The sequence below is a fragment of the Cynara cardunculus genome, unplaced genomic scaffold (assembly GCF_001531365.2).
Source record: "Cynara cardunculus var. scolymus isolate 2C unplaced genomic scaffold, CcrdV1 Un_Scaffold_3679, whole genome shotgun sequence".
Taxonomy (NCBI): domain Eukaryota; kingdom Viridiplantae; phylum Streptophyta; class Magnoliopsida; order Asterales; family Asteraceae; genus Cynara; species Cynara cardunculus.
Genome location: NW_020201571.1, coordinates 34,768 through 50,937, shown reverse-complemented (window position 1 = coordinate 50,937; position 16,170 = coordinate 34,768). Strand labels below are relative to the sequence as shown.

The following is a 16,170-nucleotide window of genomic DNA, read 5'->3' as shown; positions in this document are numbered from 1 at the left end:
ATATATTAATATTATAAAAATTAATTTATTTAAATAATCAGAAAAAAAAAAAATTGGAGAAGAGGTTGATGGCCCACGTGGCTTTCAATGTGAATTGCAAATTTTGCAATTGAGATCCTACATGGCAACAAGATACCTGACAAAAGTCAATTTGCAATTCAAATTGCAAGCCCCATGTGGGTGCTCTAACAATTATGTTCAGCCTTTGGATGAGTACATTTTTTAATTTAACTTAATTTTTTTTACAAACTTTCATCTACCTTTAATTATCTTAAATTAAATTCATATGTATATATATATATTTTTAAATTTATTTTCATTTTAACATATATTTAATCACTTTCACATGCATTAATTTGTTAAAGTTCCGATTATTGATAATAAAGATAGTTAAATATAGATTAAAGTACATGAATGTTTTGTTTTCACCTTCTCATCGTAACAACCCAACTCCCTTACCACATATATAATGTATATATATATATATATATATATGTGTGTGCATGAAAATGATGAACTTTTCGTTTATGAAAAATTAACACGGTTCCCCAGAGATCAATAATATCCAACACATTTAAATTTATTCTACACCAATCAATAATCCCATATTGGAAAATAAAATTTGGTAGAGATACTTAAAAGACCATTACTTATATATAGGATTGGCCAAAACTTGGTCCATATCCTCTAAACCGAATATCTAAACTGGGATTGAATAGGGGTGTTCGCGGTTTGGTTTGGACGGTTTAACCCCTCAGACCATAAACCAAATCATAATGACGATTTATAAAATTTTCAAATCGAACGGTTTGACATCAAGTGCCCAGACCGGTCAAACCAGACCATGAAAAGGCGGTCTAGTCTGATCGGTTTAGGCGGTTTGGACATTTAATGGACTTTAAATTTTAAACTTAAAAAAACATATATAATTTATAATTTTAGATTAAATATCCATTTTGATTATGTTAAATGTTAGACTTTATGTTGGGCTTAGGGATATATTTGAGCCATGGTCCATAAGTGAAAAAAAGTTGGGCTTGTTAATACTAAAATAAATAATTAAATAAATAAATAATATACATATATAAATTGGTTTTACGAGTCTCACGAAAAACCCTTGGTCTCACGTGAACCCAGCCCTATATATATATATATATATATATATATATATATATATATATATATATATATATTTGGCCGTCGGTTTGGTCCAAACCGCGCAAACAAAGTTCCAGACCGCAGACCGGACCGGACCGTCCGGTTTTGCTATTTTCCAAACCAAACCGCTAGACCGCTCAAACTGCCAAAAACAGTCCGGTTTGATTTGGTTCGGCCGATTTGAACGGTCCAAAGGTTTTTTTGAACACCCCTAAGATTGAACAAGCCAGATTAGGACCGACAATGTTTGGTTTAGTACTCAGTTTAATACGGTTGGATTCAAAATTGGAACTAAAACGATTTTTTTCCAAACATACATATGCATATATGGAAACATATATACACATGTATATGTCCATACAAGCATACACGTGACATTTATTGAAGAATAAGATAAGAGATAAAATCTAATCATGCTAAAATAACTTGTTGATATAATACTATTACGTTTCGGAATGGTGTTTTTATCATTAAATAGTCATTCATTTGTTCTAACGATTTTTTTTATAAACAAAGATATCCAATCCGCTATCTGCGCCGACTAATCACAGGGCAACCACCTGCTTGCGGATAACCCATAGTCACCGCATTTGAACCTCCGTAGCCAAAAGGAGAATTTTATTCCTCATTGGATTTGAACCTGAGACCTCCAGACGTTTTTGACCTTCGAAACTCAAGCTCAAATCAATCAGACACCACTCTTGTGGTTTGTTCTAACTAGTTTTGAAAATAAACCAAACAAAAACGAGCTGATGGTTCACATTCATTCGTTTAACTTTAATCGAACAAACGGACAAGTATACAAATACATAAATAAACGGAATTTAGGTTTTTGTTCGTTAAATAAGAAGATAAGCTTGTATGTGTTTTTTTATTTAAATGCTAAACTAACATAAGCGAATGAAGTAAGGTGAAAGAAAGAAGGCCCAACTTTATCTTATATACTATTCAACCACTGATCCATCGACAATTACCGTAATTTAACGACATATTATAAGTGACAATTTCTTTTGTTATTTATTTCTCATTAGTTATTTATTTATTGTGAGAAATTATAGTCTTATTTATATTTATATATATATATATATATATATAATTTAGGGTGAAATGCATGAAATAGTAACTTAATTTCATAAATTTTTTTATTATAATATTTTACTTTTGTTTTTCTTTATTACAATAATGTATTTTTAAATTATTTTTTATTAAGGTATCGTACTTTAAAAAATCTACCCATTATAACAATGAGTAACCTGTTACCTTTTAAACCGATAACCCCTTGACTTTTTTTGCTTCTATGACTTTAATAAAGTGATGTGGATGACACATCATTTTGATTACTTAATTAAAATAAAAATAAAAACTTATTTCAAATTATTATTAATGATTTTTATTTTTTATTGTTATGATTTAAAAAAAATTAATTTTTTGACTTTTTCTTATTAAGTTGTATGCAAATTAAATATTTTAGAGTAAAATATTTCTTAAATAAATATGTTACATTATTTTCGAGATATATTTTGTTTGTAAAAAATGTAACACTTCTTATTTTATGTTGTTAAAAAAATACATATCTTTTAAGTTCTCTCTAAAATGCTAACGAAATAAATTGTGTTATACAATTTTTTTAATATTGTTATATTAATAAATAATTCAAAAAATTTAATATATTTATACGTTAAGTAAAAGTTTTTAAACAAATATAATATATATTTTAAAAGATAATATTTTTTGGTAAAAAAAGAACAATTCTCTTTTTCTTTTTTCAAAAAACACATATTTTAAAAAAATATTAGCGAGATAAGTTGTCTTCTACTAGTTTTATTAATATTGGTATATTAGTGAATAATTTAGGATTTTTTTAATTCATTCAATATATTTATTAAACTACATGTAAAATATCTAAATATTAAAATTAAAAGTACATTGTTTTATAAGAAATAGTAGATGTTATAATAAAATAATTTTGAAAGTACAATATTGTAATTAGAAAGTCACATCACTATAGCACATGGACAACCTACATGGACAATGAGGTGACATGAAAACCTAGTATAATTGGTAAATTTAAATCAAAAGGTTACCCAATGTTATAATAGATATTTTTTTTAAAGTACAATGTTTCAATAAAAAAATAGTTTGAAAGAACATTGTTGTAATAAGAAAAACTGGAAGTACAATGCTATATTAAAAAAATTGATGAAAATAGATTGCTATTTTATGTATTTTGCCCTATAATTTAATTGTTGTGAATTTTTATTATGATTTATTTATGTTATTTTCCAAAACATAATATTTTAATACTATTTTTATACATTAATGCAATTTGATTTACGTTTTAAAATATACTTTTTAATTTTGTACGCTAATAAATACCGTATTTTTAATATAAAGATCAAACACCAATTGTTTGATTGCCTCTTAATAGTTTCATTAAAAGACAACATCTTAATCGTTAAGATGTGAATCTTGTTTGACAAATAAAAAAGTCTGTCTCTTAATGGCTCTAAAACTCTCTGAATGATTTTGTATCTTGAGACTCCCTTAACCATTCAGTGCCATAATTTTGTTGTAAATAATTACAAAACAATTATATTTCATTTTGCATTATATCTTGAGAGCCGCTTAATCATTCTGACCACTTAATCATTTTACAACCAACCATTCAATAACTGTCAAACAACCCCTTATATCTTATCAAAATCCGGAGAAAGAAAAAACTAATTGGATTGAATTAAAATCAAGAAATATAGGTCTGACCATCCATACCAAAATAAATAAAGTTTTTCGAAGCCAACGGAAAAAATAAAAAGAGTAAATTACGTTTTTGTCCCTATGGTTTGTTAAAAATTTCGGATTTTGTCTCTGTGGTTTTAAAATTTCGGTTTTCATACCTATGATTTGCAATTTATTTATATTTTCGTCCCTAAGGCAAAACAATACATTTAAGTATAAAGGACTGAAAAAAAAATGAATTGTAAACCATATAAATAAAAATAAAAATAAATTTTAAATCATAAGAACGAAAAAGATGATAAATTACAAACCATAAGAATAAAATTTGTAACTTTAAAACCACAAGGATGAAAATTCAACAAACCACAGGGACTAAAAACATAATATACTAGAAGAAAAATTATGTGTATAAAGGCAAACCCGATACTAAGTATCCAAGGTCAAAACCAAAAAAACTATACACATCAAAGTGGAGTTGTGCCTCGGCCCCCCCCACTGCCCCTATTGTCATTATTTCATTGAAACGAACATAAATGAATGACGATAGATGAATAAAAGACAATCACCATTACTTAGTACCGTTTGAAAAACAAAAATAAAAACAAAAGAATAGTTTTCAAGCATCGTTAACTATCACACACATTCACCATTATAACCACATCATCATTCTGCATGTGAGAATTCTTAATTCATGAGGAGTAGGGAGGGATTTATGTCACCACAAACAGAGACTAAAGCAAGCGTTGGATTGGAAGCTGGCACTACAAAAATGCAGAGTATCAGCGAGGGAAAAATCCCTCGCAAATCCGTCGCTGATACTCCGTCGATCAAATAGTCGTAGGTAATGCTATCAGCGACGGATATCAGCGACGGATTTGCGATAGACACTTTCAGCGACGGATCAGCGAGGAAAGTATTTAGCGACGGATCTGCGACGGATATTTCAGCGACGGATCTGCGACGGAAGTTTCAGCGACGGATTTGCGAGGGAACTTTCAGCGACGGATCTGCGAGGGAAGTTTCAGCGACGGATTTGCGAGGGAACTTTCAGCGATGGATTTGCGAGGGAATTTCAGCAACGGATCTGCGACGGAACTTTCAGCGACGGATTTGCAAGGGAAGTTTCAGCGACGGATTTGCGAGGAAACTTTCAGCGACGGATCTGCGAGGGAATTTCAAGGACTTTCAGCGACAGATTTTCCCTCGCTAATCCGTCGCTAATTTGTATAAAATTAAAAAATAATTTTTTTAAAAATGCATAAATCCTGTATTTATTTATAAAAAACCTGGAAATAATAATATAACAAACCAAATCTGTGAACAAAATAACCAATTCATACGATTTAAAATATAGATTCATACAATTTAAAATATTCAATTCATACAATTTAATCTTCGAATACATACAATCTAACTATCGGGAGGTGGGGGAGGTGGGAAAACGTATCCTGACTGCCACATAAACGCAGCAAAATCCTCCGATAATGCGGCCTGTTGGGCTAATGCAGCAGCTTGTCTGGCATGTTCAGCTGCAGATCAGCGAGGGATCTGCGAGGGAATGTGAATTTTGTCACTTCCCTCGCTGATCCCTCGCTGATCTGGGAGGGATTCTGAATTTTGTCATTTCCCTCGCTGATTCCTCGCTGATTTGCGAGGGATCAGCGAGGGAATTTGCAGAAGAAATATCCCTCACAAATCAGCGAAGGATCAGCGAGGGAATGAGTTTTATGGCAATTCCCTCGCTGATTAGCGAGATCAGCGAGGGAATGAGTTTTTTTGGCATTTCCCTCGCTGATCCCTCGCTGATCTACGAGGGATCAACGATGGAAAGTTTCCCTCGCAGATCAGTGAAGGATCAGCGAGGGAATGAGTTTTTTGGCATTTCCCTCGCTGATATTCGTCGCTGATACCTGGTTTTCTAGTAGTGTGGTGTTAAAGATTATAAATTGACTTATTATACTTCTAACTATGAAACTAAGGATACTGATATTTTGGCAGCATTTCGAGTAACTCCTCGATGAATCGTGAAAGGAAACATGCTTAGGAAGGAAACTAGATGGTTCGACCAAAAGTAATTCTTACTTTAACTAAAGAGTTATGAAAGACCTAACAATTTCAGGTCACCAATACGGTATATATTCCACGTTCATAAGAGTGCATCTATGTTTCTGGAAAACATAATAAAAATAATCGTTATTCATACAGAAATGTAGACAAACATAAACGAACCGAGCAAGACCATTGTTCATGTTCGTTTGTTTAACTAAACGAATTACAAAAATCTTATTCATGTTTGTTTATTTATTAAATAAACAAACTTGCGCTGAATAATTCACTGAACATTTGGTTCATTTACGGTCTCTAGTTTGGCTTCTAACCCTCTTGCACAATCTATCCCAAAATTTAAGATGTATACTCGAGTCTTTTTGATTCTCTAATTAAGATAAATGATTTTATTTCTTAAAACTGAATGCCTTCTTTAAAATAATAATTTATACATAAGTTTTAGCATAAAATTAATACATTATAACAAATATTAAATACAAATTAAAGATACATGTAATTTTATAGGCAATCAAGTTGTATTAACATCGAATGAAGTCGTGCTAGGTTCATATTTTTTGTACCCCACCAACCATATATAGCGAATCCTAGTGTCACCTAACTTGTTCGTATCCCACTATGAGATACCCATAACGACGAAGTTCAGTTGGTTTAGGTTAGAACTTTCATCGAAAAACAATTTGAAACCAGAAGTGTATAAAAAGCCAACAACCCTACCAAAACCAACTCGATAAACTCAACACGAGGTAACTCACTCACAACTAAATTTAAAAAAAAAAAAAAAAAGACCAACCAAAAGCTATTTGGTCAAACTCAATAAAACCCGACTCAACCTGATGTCTCATATCTGCATTTTCAGTTCCGTTTGTCTTTCACATAGTATGGTATAGTATGCATGATTGATAAACATATCTCAACAAAGATTTAAATTTTTTCCTTCAAAGATTCTCCTAAAGCACCGTCAATGTTATATTAAGACTAAGAGGCCAAACCACGGGTCTTTCTTTGTAATACAAGAAATTTAGGGACCAGTTTCCTAAAGAACAAGGACCAAACCTGTAATCATCTCTAAATTTGGAATCTCTATATATGCGTATATTATTTTCCACAAATTTAGAGCCATTTACATCGAGATATAATGAAGAACGGTACAGACACCACCACCGCCGGAACCACCGCGCCTTTGTCGGCTAAAGTTAGCCCGGCGGCAAAGAAAACACTTCTAATCCTGAATTGTATTCTTTTATCCATCGGAAACTGCGGTGGTCCATTAATCATGCGCCTCTACTTCATCCACGGCGGCAACCGCGTCTGGTTGTCGTCGTCACTCGAAACCGCCGGCTGGCCGTTCATCGTCGTCGTCCTCGTAATCCTCTACTTCCTCCGCCGATCCGCCGGAAAACACGAAAACAACAACAACAACAAACCAACCACCATCATCTACATGCGTCCACGGTTGTTCTTCGCGGTGGCATTCATCGGAATCGTCACCGGACTAGACGACTACCTCTATGCTTACGGCGTGGCCCGCCTCCCAGTCTCCACCTCCTCCCTCATCATCGCCTCCCAGCTGGGTTTCACGGCGTTCTTCGCCTACCTTCTGGTGAAACAGAAGTTCACACCGTACACCATCAACGCGGTGGTGCTTTTGACGGTGGGTGCGGCGGTGCTGGCGTTGCATACAAGCAGTGATCGGCCGGCGGGAGAGAGTAAGAAGGAATATACGTTAGGGTTTGTGATGACGGTGGCGGCAGCGTTGCTGTATGGTTTTATATTGCCGTTGATAGAGTTAACGTACAATAAAGCAAAGCAGGGGATTACGTATACATTGGTGTTGGAGATTCAGATGGTTATGTGTTTGTTTGCTACTATATTTTGTACGGTTGGAATGATCATCAACAATGATTTCAAGGTACAACTCTTTACAGCTTCTTTTTTTCTCTCTCACATATTTACATCTCAAACACACACCCAAAGTCTCTGTTTTACAGATCCATATCCATGACAGATTTATCCAAATTAAATTTCAAACTTTCCAAATTATTTTGAAGATATTTAATAAAATATTAATTTTTTTTAAATATATAATATTTATATATGGTTAACAGAACAAATAAAACTTACACACTTTCTTCATATTTGGTGAGCCTGACTGACTGACCGACCTTTTAGGAGACCAAAAACTTACATTTGATTTAAATGATTTTTTTATTGGTGAAGATATGATAAAAATTGTAATTATTTTGTTGGAGTTACAGATTTTATATGACTTTGGAGTATAACATTTGTCTAAACTGTTTATTTTCTCCCGTTTTAGAGATTCTGCTGTAAAATAGTCCCTAAAATTTATTAAGATAAGATAAATATTTTTTGATTATATTCTTGTTTTTTAAAATATGTTCAAAGGAGGTAAATAATATATTATTTAAAATATAAATATTTTAATTAAGTGTTTTCAAAAAATGAAAGAACCTCTTGCTCTTGAAGTCGAATGCAATAAGATTCTACTTATATTTTCGAAATTAAAATTGATAATTTATAGAAGTCGGTTTTTTTTATTTATAAGAACCTTTTGTTATGGTGTTTTTTTTTTAAAACATAATTGGTTTAATTTGATTTTGGTCTAAAACCGAATCAAACGAAAACGATATGATATAAGTCTTGAGCTTTAACGGGTTAACTTCGATTTTCTTAATTTAGTAATTGCAATTTAAGAAAATCATTTTAGTATATATTTGTTTTAATAATAGTTAAGAAGGAAAATACAGGGAGAATCCAAAAAAGAATAGCTGGATATTTAATGGTTATTTATTGATTTTGTCCGAAGTCTTTTGTATTCTTCGAATATCTTTAGTTTCTTCATGGAATAAAAGTCATGTAACCTTTTATTTATTTTTTATATAACAGTTTCTTTTTAATAAATATTTTTGGCTATTTGATAAAAGAAAATTAAGTTTTTGTTATTAACTTGCTTGTTTTATTAAAAAATAATTAGACATTGAAATGTGCATGGATGGATGTGCTTAATTTTCCATATTAATTATAAAAAATATTTCATTTATAGGAATAAGACGTTTGTGATAATCATGGTTTGGTTATTATTTATTAAAGGAAGTGGTGAAAATTGGTTGGACCAAAACAAGATTCCATTCTCAACATTTGACCCCACATGCAACTTTGTCTTTTTGATTGCAACCAAACCCTCCAAGACGAACTCACTTTCACCTATGCCTATATATGCCTATATATGCCTATGCCCGCCATTTCAACAGGATGCCAAACGTTTCAACATCATACTTAAAGTCATTTATATCTTTTTTTTTTTTTTTTTTAAAAAAAAATACTTAAATCTGTATAATTAGTTGTATGTTGTAAAAATGTGTACACAGTAATTAAGACGATTTCGTTTAACTTTCTTTCACAACTCAAACTCAAAAGTATTTGGCGGATATGTCGTAAGGTTATATATGGTGTATTTGGCATAAGATTGCGTCTTTCCAAAAAACGTTAAAACTATGTCATTACTGTTGCATGTACAACTGCGTAGTTAAGCAGCTATTTGCTTACAGTGAGCTAATGTGTTGACACTCGGTGTGCAGTAGTAAAAGAATAAGACTGTTCTAAAAGTTGCCTTTTCTTGACTCTTGTTGTGATGCTATCCTCTTTATGGAAAAGGAAAAGTGCGGGATATATTTTTTTTTTTGTATTATCTGAAATGGAAAGCATATTATATTTTGGTGGGAGTTAGACCGGATTTCATTTTGTGCTCTTTGTAGGTGATTCCAAGGGAGGCAATGGATTTTGAGTTGGGGAAAACTAAATATTACATAATAATGTGTGTTAGCGCTTTAATTTGGCAATGCTTCTTCTTGGGAGCCATTGGAGTGATCTTTTGTTCATCGTCATTGCTATCTGGGATCATCATCGCCGTTCTCCTTCCAGTGACAGAGGTTTTAGCTGTCGTGTTTTATAAAGAAAAGTTTCAAGCCGAGAAAGGTGTTGCACTTGTTCTGTCTCTATGGGGATTTGCCTCTTACTTCTATGGAGAGTATAAGTTGACAAAAAAGTCGAAAAATAACACGGAGTCTTCTCAGCCATCAACGGAGTTGGCTCAAACTAATTACTCATCTGTATGATCATAGAAGTTTATACGCTTACATTTGATTTTGTATTTCCACTAAAGTTAGTTTTTCGAAGCTAAAATTATAAAAATAAATTATAATCCAATGTCCAATATATTATTTTATGGAATAGTTTCTGTCATGTAATTATTTTGTTTGTATATTTTTAAAATAAAAATATAAAACAAAACATCTATAAACTACTGTCATCTTTTTTATTGTTTCTTAAATAAAAATGAATGCACTTTTTAGGATATATCTGTTTCTCTTCACTCTTCTATCTCTGTATTAACATGCACAATCAAATATACTTACACATCGTATGACAAGCATAAGAAACTTTTGACTAGGGTGCTCACATGCATGGTATTTACAAATGGTAGGTTTTATAATTTAGTTGATGTTCACAAGCCATATTAGATCTCGAATTGAATGTGTTCACAAACTATATTAATTAGTATTTCTAAGAAACTATTTACCTTGTGTGTATGTGTGTGTGTATATTCATTGTATATGTTATGGAGAGAATACAAGGGAGATGGAACAAATAAATAGGAGAGAGAAAAGACGGCTAAATTTATATTAGATTTTCTTTTTCAATTAATTTTTTATGATTTAAATTAGATCTCATGGATCTTATGAATTAGAAAGTTATATAAAGAATGCTCCCATTATTAATTAATGCATCATTATTTGAAGAGATACATACACGGTTAGAGTTTGTTTTCGGCTGGTTTCATGAGATCGAACTGGACATTTTAATTTTATAACAATCAAAATCTCTATTGATGATTTTTGTAATCTTGGTTTAGGTAGGCGATTTAAGTCCGTATATTCGTTAGATTCATTCTTGATTACTAATTATATATATGTAGGCATGCGAATGGGGCGGGGACTTCAATCACCGTCCCCGTCCCTGTTTACTTATCTATATCCCCGTCCCTACCGGGGATTATAATTACATAACATCTCCATCCCCAACGGAGAACGGGGATCCCCAACAGGGATACGGAGATTTTTTTTTCCGTTTATACAAGTTATTTTGAATTAAATATGTGATAGACAATACATGTTTAAATCTCAAACATTTTTTGTAAACCTAAAATCAAAATGAATTTAATTTAATACAAAAAAACCACAACATCATATAAGAACTAATAACCTAAAACCAAAAAAAGAAAATCAATTTAATCTAAAAAAACTTAAAGTCACATGTACCAAAAAATATTGAGTAATATAAAACCATATCGAGTAATATACAAAACTTGTCGAGTAATTGTATTTTGACTTGACATCCAAAATATTACATATTAACATCCAAAAAGTAACAATTTTAGATTATAAACCTAGTTAGGAAATAAAAAATTATGAATTACCACTTTAGTTGAAATAAATAATATATAGGGGAGCGTTCAAATAAAAACCACATAATTTGTACAAACTGTACAAACTTCATTCAACTAATCATAATTTTTCATTTTGTTCATTTTTTTGTAATTATAAGAGGTTGATTAATCATTTTTATTGTGGATGATGTTAATCATGGATATTATCATCTTCATTATTTTAATTTTAGAAAAATACATGAAACAGTTTCATTAATTTTAGAGAAATACATGAAATAATTTCATTAAGTATTATATGAAACAATTTCATAACCATATATGAAACAACTTCATCAAAAAAGTATTATATGAAACAATTTCCCAAGATTAAACAATTTCATGAAAAAATTTCATAAGATTAAACAATGAAATCGACGAATGAGAGTAGTTTTTACGGTTTTTACAAATTGGAGTGATTTTCATTTGATCGCTCCTATATATATATACTTGGGATCATGTGAGACCAAAAGTTTTTCGTGAGACCCGTAAGACCAATTCTCAACTCTTGGATTAAATATATAATCTAACAATTTGAACATTCGTAAACGCTATGAGACTTCTCAATAATCACAAAATTGTCACCGTACAACTTTAGACCATTAGATCATTAGCTTATAAAGTTGATCAATAAACATAAATTGGTCTTACGGGTCTTACAAAAAACCCTTGGTTTCATGTGAACCCAACCCTATATAGATATATATATATATATATATATATATGTGTGTGTGTGTGTGTGTGTATATATATATATATATATATATAACGGGTACGGGGAGTACCATACCCGTCCCCATCCCTAGTTTGAGACAAACGGGGATCCCTGTCTCCGTCACCATCCCCGATTCAGCGAAGAATTCCCTCCCCGACCGAGGCGGATGGACCGGGTTTTCCGACGAATCGGGACCTATTTCCATGCCTAATTATATGATGGGGGTGGCTAATGGCACCCCTAGCTTTTACTTATGGCAACCCTAAGTAGGCTGTAACGCCCCAACCCACACATTGCATGTAACACATATTTCGTATCAAAGAAATACATATTCATATACCATTCTGGTCCCTTAATACAAGTCTTTTGGCTTTTAAGAGGTGTCCATTTGATATAAGGGCGGCAGAAAGAAGAGCAAAGAGGATGTTGCTGGCTGTGCTGATTGCCAACTCYGAGGGCAATATCCTCGTTGAACGGTACCGTGAAACTCTCTACAATATAGATTCTACATTAATGATTTAAAGCAAACTACAAAGTTTATGTAGCCAACAATTATGTTAAGAAGGGGTTGTTCTTGCAAGGGTTTGTTAAATTGTACTTCCTGATAAATGAGCCTTTTGCTCAAAACAGAAAAAATAAGGAGACTCTTGATCTTTTGTGGGTGTAGATCAAGGGTCTTAAGATCAAAAATAAGGAGACTCTTGATCTTATGTGTCCATTGAACAAGTCTTTTGGCTTTTAAGTTGCCAAAGAATAAATGACCTAACAGCTTTTGGATTTTTTAAAACAACTACATCATTTTCCGCTTATCTAATGAATGTCATTGAAAAGTTATTCATATCATATTTTACACAAAAATATTTACTACATATCCTCTACAAGTCTGATAGGAGTGCAGACAATTTTACTGGGCAAATGGAGTATCGAAATGACCAACTATGAAAGAAATAAACAAAGAAAGATAATGGCATGTATTCAAGAGATAGGCTAACTCTCCATTGATGCTCACTCGCTTAAGTTCTCTGATATATGAAAATAAGCATGACTATTACAGTCTCCAGCCTCCCTTTTATAACCAAGAAACTTCCCTCAACTAACTAATTTAGACCCAAGTAGCCAACTAAGTCATTAAATGTCTCTAATTACCTTAGGATTCATTTTTAGCTAACCCAGCTAGCTCAGGATATAAAAGCATGTTGCATGCATTATCATCTTTGGACTGCATTCAAGTGATGCCACTTTGAAAGACCATGGTGGGAAGACGAATAAATATTTCATGAGTTCATTCAAATTTTTGATGTTGAGACCCTTGATCTACACCCACAAAAGATCAAGAGTCTCCTTATTTTTTCTGTTTTGAGCAAAAGGCTCATTTATCAGGAAGTACAATTTAACAAACCCTTGCAAGAACAACCCCTTCTTAACATAATTGTTGGCTACATAAACTTTGTAGTTTGCTTTAAATCATTAATGTAGAATCTATATTGTAGAGAGTTTCATGGTACCGTTCAACGAGGATATTGCCCTCAGAGTTGGCAATCAGCACAACCAGCAACATCCTCTTTGCTCTTCTTTCTGCCACCCTTATATCAAATGGACACCTCTCCTTGATATGTCACCCTTATATCAAATGTACACCTCTCCTTGATATGCCACCCTTATCACTTCATCCAAACATTTTATAAAATAATTCCAAATCGACCGCAACCATTGGAATTGTCATCAATCCAAAAACATTTATATCAAAACTTCATTTTATGATAAAATATCAATTTTCATCAAAATATTTTCAACACAATCCGGTCAACAATCCGGTCAACAATCCGGTCAAGCATCGTCTGATTTAAACCCTTAAGGATTAAAATCAATTTTGTCCGGATATCAAGTCCGGACAATATACCACATAAGCTTTGGTCGGTTTAACACTTAGAAGCAAACTCATCTTTGTCTGGATACAAGTCCGGACAATACCCCGCCCAAGACTTGACAGGTTTAACTACACCGGTCAACATTTAAATATAATTTATCTTTGTCCGGATTCAAGTCCGGACAATAAGCCGCTCAAGGCTTATCCGGTTTAACTAATATCCGGACAATAAGCCGTTCAAGGCTTGTCCGGTTTAACTAATATCCGGACAATGAGCCGCTCAAGGCTTGTCCGGTTTAAATACTTATCCGGTCACTCTTTGTCCGGATAAACACTTAAAAAAATATGCAAGGTTTCTTTCTAAAGAATAATATCATGAAACATGCAAATAAAACCAGTAATAATTTTATGTAAAAAGGTTTAGAAACCACTCACCTTATCAAGCTTTTGAAACCAAATATTTGCAATCAACTTGAAATCAATTCTTTTGAATTCCAACCCTTGCAATCCGGCCAACACTCTCTTTAAAACACTCAATCTTCTCAAAATAGCAGGAAAGACAAATGAAGAGACTCAACCCCTTTTTATACCTTCCAAATATGGAAGGTCGGCTAAACCGCCTTCCCTCCTCCTTTACACCTCATGCATAAATATGCACACATGCACATACATACATACATTCATACCTCATGCATGCATAATATATCTTATGCATATATATATATATATATATATTCAATTAATACATAACTTCACATACCAGAATGTATCAAATTATCATGCTATCACGTAATCATTTAATCAAATAATCACACATTAATTACCTTGGGTAATAACCAAGATCCGGTTATTACATTATCCACCCCTCAAAAGAATTCCGTCCCGGAATTCCTTTAATCAAAAAGCCCTGGGTATTCTGATCTCATCTTTGACTCCAATTCCCATGTCGCTTCCGGTCCTTTGTGAAACTTCCACTGAACTTTAACTAGATTTATCTCTTTGTTTCTCAATACCCTGATCTTTCTGTCAATTACGGCTTCTGGTGTTTCTACAAAATTCAATTTACTGTCTAATTGAATCTCTGGCAAAGGTACAGCTAGATTCGGATCAGCCAAGCATTTCCGCAGATTCGATACATGAAAAGTGTTGTGAATTCGACTCAGCTCTTCTGGCAGCTCTAACTGATATGCTACTGGCCCAATTCGCTTACATATTCTGAATGGCCCAACATACCTTGGACTGAGCTTTCCTTTCTTCCCAAATCTGACAACACTTTTTCACGGCGAAACTTTTAACATTACAAAATCACCTACACCAAATTTAATCGGCTTTCGACGATTATCTGCATAACTTTTCTGGCGATCTTGTGCAGTTTTGATTCTCTCACGGATCTGTTCTATCTATTAAGAAGTTTCTTGGACAATTTCAGGACCTGTCAGCTGTTTCTCACCCACTTCATTCCAACACAATGACGTTCAACATTTACGTCCATATAACACTTCATATGATGTCGCTTGAATACTGGAATGATAACTATTGTTATATGCAAACTCTATCAATGGCAAATGATCTTCCCATGATCCTCCAAAGTCAATAATACAGCTTCTCAACATATCTTCGAGAGTCTGAATAGTTCTTTCACTTTGCCCATCTGTTTGAGGATGATAAGCTGTACTTAACCGAATTTCAGATCCCAAAGCCTTCTGTAGTCCTTCCCAGAACTTGGAAGTAAATCGACTATCTCTATCAGAGATAATGGACAATGGAACACCATGTCTAGTAACAATTTCTTTGATATAAATCTGCGCTAACTTTTCTAAAGAGTATTTCTCTCTTATCGATAGAAAATGCGCAGATTTAGACAAACGATCAACAATTACCCAAATCGCATCATACCCCTTTGGAGTTCGAGGTAACTTCATAATAAAATCCATGGTAATGTRATCYCATTTCCATACAGGTATCTCTAACGATTGAAGACTTCCATACGGCTTCTGATGTTCAATCTTAACCTGTAAGCATGTCAGACACTATTCCACATACCGTGCTATATCTCTTTTCAATCCTGACCACCAATAAAAAGGTTTTAAATCTCGATACATCTTATTGGTACCTGGATGGATAGAG

At 32.8% G+C, this 16,170-nt stretch overlaps 1 protein-coding gene across 1 annotated transcript; it reads left to right on the top strand.

Annotated features, from left to right (window-relative positions):
- Positions 1-7,055: 7,055 nt before the first annotated feature.
- Positions 7,056-10,208, top strand: LOC112503727 (purine permease 1-like). Its single transcript, XM_025107718.1, has 2 exons — positions 7,056-7,870; positions 9,735-10,208. Exons 1-2 carry the CDS (start codon positions 7,097-7,099, stop codon positions 10,092-10,094), a joined length of 1,134 nt encoding a protein of 377 aa, XP_024963486.1. The 5' UTR covers positions 7,056-7,096; the 3' UTR covers positions 10,095-10,208.
- Positions 10,209-16,170: the final 5,962 nt, after the last annotated feature.

Bases quoted from the DNA above. Each gene is read 5' to 3' on its own strand.
- LOC112503727 (XM_025107718.1), top strand. From the start codon at position 7,097: ATGAAGAACGGTACAGACACCACCACCGCCGGAACCACCGCGCCTTTG. The intron at 7,871-9,734 runs GTACAACTCTTT...TGCTCTTTGTAG, and splicing joins TCATCAACAATGATTTCAAG to GTGATTCCAAGGGAGGCAAT.